This window comes from Dipodomys ordii, unplaced genomic scaffold (genome assembly GCF_000151885.1).
Source record: "Dipodomys ordii isolate 6190 unplaced genomic scaffold, Dord_2.0 Scaffold35, whole genome shotgun sequence".
In the NCBI taxonomy this organism is placed as follows: Eukaryota; Metazoa; Chordata; class Mammalia; order Rodentia; family Heteromyidae; genus Dipodomys; species Dipodomys ordii.
This window is the reverse complement of record NW_012267251.1, coordinates 3,097,756-3,104,651: the sequence shown is the minus strand read 5'-3', so window position 1 is coordinate 3,104,651 and position 6,896 is coordinate 3,097,756. Positions and strand designations below refer to the sequence as shown.

Genomic DNA, 6,896 nt, shown 5'->3' with positions numbered 1-6,896 from the left:
GGCTGGGGAAAATGCCCCTCCCAGACTCCCACGCGGCTCGCGGCGGACTCCCCCGCCCGAAACGTGGAGCGCAGGAAACCACGCCCCCCCACGGGCGGCACGCGCGCTCTCGGGGAAGCGCTGGCTGGCGTCGGGCGCGCGCGCGCGCTGAGAGCACGTACTCGCGGTCCCGGGGAGAGCGTCCGGGCGGCGACAGGTGCGCGCGCACCGGCTGGTCATGGGGCGCGCAGACTCCGAAGTGTGCGGTTTGTCTTCCCGTTTGGCAAACGCGAAATGCTGCCGGAGTGTCCGCTCCACGGACGTTCTCACCTCTCCAGCCCGAGCACGTGCACACCGTGGCATGCATGCCAGAACTACGCGTCAGTGCTTTGTCCATTTTGTGCAGTCCGGGGACTTGAACTCGGGCCTGGGCGTCACCTCTGAGCCTTTTTGCTCACCTTCACCATCAAGGCGATGTGCACACGGATTGCCCACCTTCACCATCAAGGCGATGTGCACACGGATTGCTCACCTGTACCATCAAGGATTGCTCACCTGTACCATCAAGGTGATGTGCACACGGATTGCTCACCTTCACCATCAAGGCGATGTGCACACGGATTGCTCACCTGTACCATCAAAGTGATGTACACACGGATTGCTCACCTGTACCATACAGGTGATGTGCACACGGATTGCTCACCTGTACCATACAGGTGATGTGCACACAGAGTGCTCACCTGTACCATCAAGGTGATGTGCACACGGATTGCTCACCTGTACCATCAAGGCGATGTGCACACGGATTGTTCACCTTCACCATCAAGGTGATGTGCACACGGATTGCTCACCTGTACCATACAGGTGATGTGCACACGGAGTGCTCACTTTACCATCAAGGTGATGTGCACACAGATTGCTCACCTGTACCATCAAGGCGATGTGTACACAGATTGCACTTACCTAAGTTATCTCCTGTTCTTGACATATTTATTAGTCAAGGGTTAGCTCATTGATTGGTGGCCATAATTGGAGAGAATACCTGCCATCAGATTGGGCTTAATTTTGAGGTCATGTTAAATAACTGGCAGAAGTGCTCTATTTCAGTTGAGTTTTGAGTGTGTCATTTGATAGAAGTTTGGTCCCCAGTGTGGTTGTGTTGAGGGAGTGATAAATCGCTTGAGAACCTTCAGAAGCTACAAATTCATTTATATCTTCTTTTGCTTTTTTAAAAGCCATGTGTGTGTCTGTGACAGGAAGCCAAGTGTGAACTCAGGTCCCAGTGCTCCTGCTTCACTCATTCACTCAAGAAAAGCTACACCTCCACTTCTGGATTTTTTTTTCTGTTTAACTAGGGATCAGAGTCTCCCTGACTTGTCTGCTGATCCAGCCTCAAACTGTGGTCCTCAAATCTTGCCCTGGTGAGTAGTAAAGGTATAGCATTTAAGAGTGCAAACTTTTTTTTTAAATTCTGCTGAAAACCTGTGTGCTGCTGGTGGTTCCTTTCTCATTCAAGCAGGTCAAAGAAGCCGGGCATGGTGAGAATAGGGCTCTTGCTTTACAGTAGACTCAGCAGGAGGCTACAGCACAAATGGACTCCATATCTCTGCCCATCACAGTGTAGACTTGCAGAACCTGCACCCTATGAACCTGTTCACCAACCTGTTCACCAACTTGTCCCTGCTTCTGTGTTTTCATTAGGCAATAGCAGCATCTGGCCAAAACATGGCCTCAAGGCTACCTGCACACATGACTCAAGATTATCTGAACATGCAGATTGAGTTGAATCACGCATAGACCTTAGAGAGTGCAGGCCCAGAGCGCTCTGCAAGTATTGATTGGGAAGCCTGACTTACTCTAGGCACATACCTAGTATCTCAGCTACAGGGAGCACAGTGGCAGGCCTAGTGGTGATTACCCATCTTCCCCAGTGACACTGGAGAAGCACAAGGACTGCACCCCAAATCTTCCCCAGCATAAAGTGAGAAGAATCAGCCAAGGCAAAGGGGCCTGGGGGCATGGCTCAAGTGGCCTACTGTCTGCCTTATAAGCACAAGGGCCTGAATTTAATCCTCCAGTAATCTCAAGGTTTTTTTTTTCCCAAAAGTTGTACAAAAATGGTCATGTGGGGCTAGTACTGTAGTTCAGTGGTAGGAATTAGGCTTATTAAATTTCAATCCCCAGCACCAAAGAAGGAAAGAGGAAGAAAGGAAGGAAGGAAGGAAGGAAGGAAGGAAGGAAGGGAGGGAGGGAGGGAGGAAGGAAGGGAGGGATACTTTGTCAGCACATGAAACCATCCAGAGAAGATTAGAATGGTCCCTGCACAAGGATTGAAACACAAATTCATGAAGTAAGGGCTGGAATGGCAAAGTGCTTGCCTAGCAAGTGCAACATCCTGGGTTCGATCCCCAGTACCAAAAAAAAAAAAGACAAAAAAAAATTCATGAAGTGATCTTCAAGAAAATGTGGAATACACAATGGAATTTTACTTACCTGTTAGGAAAAAAACGATATAACACTTGCAAAAGAAATGGATGAGCCGGGTGCCAGTGGCTCACATCTGTAATCCTAGCTACTCAGGAGGCTGAGATCTGAGGATCACGGTTCAAAACCAGCCCAGGCAGGAAAGTCTGTGAGACTCTTATCTCCAATAAAACCACTAGCAAACCGGAAATGGCCCTGTGGCTCAAGTGGTAGAGCGCTGGCCTTGAACTGAAGAGCTGAGGGACAGCGCCCAGGCCCAGAGTTCAAGCCCCACGACCGACAAAAAAGAAAAAAAAAGGATGGACATGGAAGAAATTATGTTAAGTGAAGTAAGTCCCAGAGAAACAAGGGTCTCATGTCTTCTCTCATATATGGGAGTTAGATCTAATTTATAAATATATATATGGAAACAAATGCAGGGTTGTATTGTTGTATGGGAATTCAGTCGTGAGAAACAGAGAAGCCACATTTTAAGTGGTTGAATTGGAAGTCTATTGGAGAGCCAGCGACTACAGGTGAACTCCTGTCTCGAAGATCTGCAGCCCACAAAGCTTTTAAAAGACAAGAGCCACATGTTTGGGATAGAGGCCCAAACCCAACAGAAGCAGACCGCATAGGGAAATGCAAAACTTTCTATCTAGGGAAGTAGTTCAGGGGCTCAGCTAGACTTTTCACCCGGGGAGATACTCAGAGGTGAGCAAATCAAACCATTTAGGGAAACAGAGGCAAAAATTTCTCTGTAACAGCTCTTCTGGCGTCTGCAATTCATCCATCTCACCCCTAGGCTTTTGGAAGCTGGGTGAAAAGCCTCTACCACCCAACAAGGCACAAGAATGGCTGTGAGACAAGGTGATGTTGCATTGACCCAGTTTCTGTACTTCAGTATGCACAAGTACACAAGCATATTAACCAAAGTATGGTATATGCAGGGGAGAATTCATGGTGTAACTCCTTAATACAAGTAACTCACAGTCTTATAAAATGAAAAGCAGGAAACTGGTGTGTGTTGGGGGACTTAAGCTGGAGGGAAGGCAATAGGAGGAGGGCATACAAATGAAGAAAGGATCGGGAAAGGAGGCAACAAGAATATTCAATACATATGCTATGAAACTTGGAAAATTGAGGGCATGATGGGTAAAGACAATGACGGAAGAGGTGATTCTGATCAAGAAGCATTGCAGTTATAAGCTGACACGTTGAATTGTAACCCCCTTTATATGACTACTTAAAGACAAATAAGAAAAGAAGGAAGGAAGTGGGGGTGGGGATTATGGACCCATTTGCTCCTAGGTTCATTATAGGAGTCAATTTTTTTTTTTTGCCAGTCCTGGGGCTTGAACTCAGGGCCTGAGCACTATTCCCTGAGCTTCTTTTGCTCAAGGCACTACCACTTGAGCCACAGCACCATTTCTGGGTTTTTTTGTGTGTACGTGATAGTGAGGAACCACACCCAGGGCCTCATGCATGCAAGGCAAGCACTCTACCACTAAGCCACATTCCTCTACAGGAATCAAAAGATTCCCAAGTCGTCTTGTTTTCTCTTGATTTATTAGGGTCCTGTGTGCATCCTTTGATTACCCACACTCCGTGAAGGGCTCAGCAGAACATCATGCTCCAAGTGTTGGCTCCAGTGGAGATCGTTGACGACAAAGCCTGCCTTTCTCTTCATGGAGGAGGTGAGGAGGTCTGGGGCTGGAATGAGCCATCATAGATGTCCTATTAGATTTAACCTTTACAGTGATCAGCTTGACTAGTCTTTGGTCTGTGTTTGGCCTTAATAATATAGTGGAGAGTTAGGGACGCAGAAACCAGAGGGACATGTGTGTGTGTGTGTGTGTGTGTGTGTGTGTGTGTGTGTGCGCGCGCGCGCGTGCTCGCATGCGCACTGTGCATGCACGCACACCTAAATGTCAGCACTGGGGCTTGAACTCAAGGCCTTTGCTTGGCTTTTTTGCTCAAAGCTGGTGCTTTACCACTTGAGTGACAACTCCACTTCTGACTTTTTTGGTGGTTGATTAGCAATAAGAATCTCATGGACTTTTCTGTCCAAGCTGCTTCCAATCCAGATCCTTAGATCTCAGCCTCCTGAGTTAAGCTAGGATTACAGGCGTGAGCCACCAGCGCCAGCAACTTTTTTTTTCTTTTTTTTAACGAACAATACTGGGGATTGAACTCTGGGCCTTTACCATTTGAGCCACACACAGCCTGATGTTCCCAAAATGTGGAATCCCACCTCCCCCAGGTAGCAGGTGCCCCAGTTCCCTGGAGCAGACTATACCTGGCTGAACCAGTCAGTGCATTTACACAATAGAACCTGGGACCAAGCCTGTATAAATCATTCTTGGCTCAAGCCACAAACTTACAAAGCACATCCTGAAACTTTTTGTAGCTTCTAGGCACCTTCAACCCTACCCCAACCCAGGACCCTATTTAAGCCCCTTTGCCTGCAGCCCCCAGTATGCCTCGTGGCCTCTGACTCTCCACAGGTCAGAATCTGTCCTTTTCTCTGACACAGCACTTCTGTTGTTACTGTGTTTCAGTAGGTTTCTCAGATTGGGCCTTGCATTAACTTTGCTGCTTTAGACTGCTCTCCTCCTGAGTCTCCCAAGTAGCTAGGATTACAGGTCTTTACCACCAGGTCCAGTTTTACACATAATTCTATGTGTGAACCATTCAAATGTAGTGTCTGATAGACGAATACAAATACATATGAGCTCCTTTTCTCCTTTGATCATTTGTTAGTCATAGGACTTGAATTTAGGGCTTGGGCACTGTTCCTGAGCTTTTCTGTTCAAGGCTAGTAGTCTACCACTTTGAGCCACAGCTCCACTTCTAGCTTTTCTGGTGGCAAATTTAAGATAAGAGTCTCATGGACTTTTTTGCCAGGCTGGAATTGAACCACAATCCTCAGATCTCAGCCTCCTGAGTAGCTAGAATTACAGGTGTGAGCCAGCTGCACTGGCTTAGAAAACATTTTCTTTTCACAATTGTGCCTATTTCTGATTTTTTTTGGTTATTGCTCTTTTAGAGCATTTATAAAAGTGAGTGCAGGGTTACTAGTGGAAGTGATAGGAGACTTTTTTTTTTTTGTCGGTCGTGGGGCTTGAACTCTGGGCCTGGGTGCTGTCCCTCAGCTCTTCAGCTCAAGGCAAGCGCTCTACCACTTGAGCTACAGCGCCACTTCCAGTTTCCTGGTGGTATATTGGAGATAGGAGTCTCACGGTCTTTCCTGCCCGTGCTGGCTTTGAACCGCGATCCTCAGATCTCAGCCTCCTGAGTAGCTAGGATTACAGGCGTGAGCCACCAGCGCCCGGCGTGATAGGAGACTTTTATATCAAACACTAAAATATACAAACTTCTAACATTTAGTTTTTTGTTTTTGCAAAAGGGCTATTTTCTATTATAAGTTAGCTTGATGGCCTCTGACATTCTTCACAGTTCTTTATATCTAAAGGTATGTTATTTTGTACAAATCTCTGTATCTGAATTCTTTTATCTAAGATCAGAGATTAATATCTTTTATTTAATAAATGTGATGCAGGTAATATATTAAAAGACATATAGTGGAAGCTTTAATCAATTGAAAAATAACCCAAGACAGAATGTAAAGTGGATGGATCTTATTTTTGATCCAATCTGCTATTCTTCTTCTTTTGATTAGAGAATTGGGTCCTTTAATATTAAGGTTTATCGGGGCTGGGAAGGTGGCTCAGTGGTAGAGCACTTGCCTTGCATGCATGAGGCCCTGGGTTTGATTCCTTAGCACCACATAAGCAAAAAGAAAAAAGCCGGAAGTGGCGCTGTGGCCCAAGTGGTAGAGTGCTAGCCTTGAGCTGAAGAGCTGAGGGACAGCACCCAGCCCCAAATTTCAGGCCCCACAACCGGACCCCCCAAAAAATATTTAGGTTTATCACAGGAAGATGTATCGTTTCCTGTCATTTTCTTGTATTTTTTCCCTCTTCCTGTGCTTACTAAATTGACTCCCTTCAGAAGTCTTTGTAATGCTGATTAAGTGATCATGAATTCCTTTAATGTTTGTTTGTCATGGAAATTTTTTTGGGGGGGGGTCTGGTCGTGGGGCTTGAACTCTGGGCCTGGGCGCTGTCCCTCAGCTCTTCAGCTGAAGGCTAGCACTCTGCCACTTGAGCCACAGCGCCACTTCTGGCTTTTTTCTTTTTGCTTATGTGGTGCTGAGGAATTGAGCCCAGGGCCTCAGGCAAACAAGGCAAGTGCTCTACCATTGAGCCACCTTCCCAACCCTGTCATGGAAAGTTTTAGTTTCACCATCTAATGTAAATAATAGCTTCACTGGGTAGGGTCAGTCTGGGCTGGCAGTTGTTGATATTCAGGGCTTAGATTATACCATGTCAGGCTCTGCTTGCTTTGAGGGTTTCTGTGGAGAAGTCTTCAGTGATTCTGACTTGCTTTCTATT

The 6,896-nt window shown here is 46.6% G+C and overlaps 1 protein-coding gene across 1 annotated transcript in view; it reads right to left on the bottom strand.

Moving 5' to 3' along the window:
- The window catches only part of Cdc73 (cell division cycle 73), a 92,192-nt gene extending 91,816 nt beyond the window's left edge, over positions 1 to 376 (bottom strand). Inside the window, exon 1 of the mRNA XM_013017291.1 lies at positions 162 to 376. Within this exon, the coding sequence (XP_012872745.1) occupies positions 162 to 376 (215 nt within the window). The remainder of the gene's footprint in view (positions 1 to 161) is intronic.
- Positions 377 to 6,896: the final 6,520 nt, after the last annotated feature.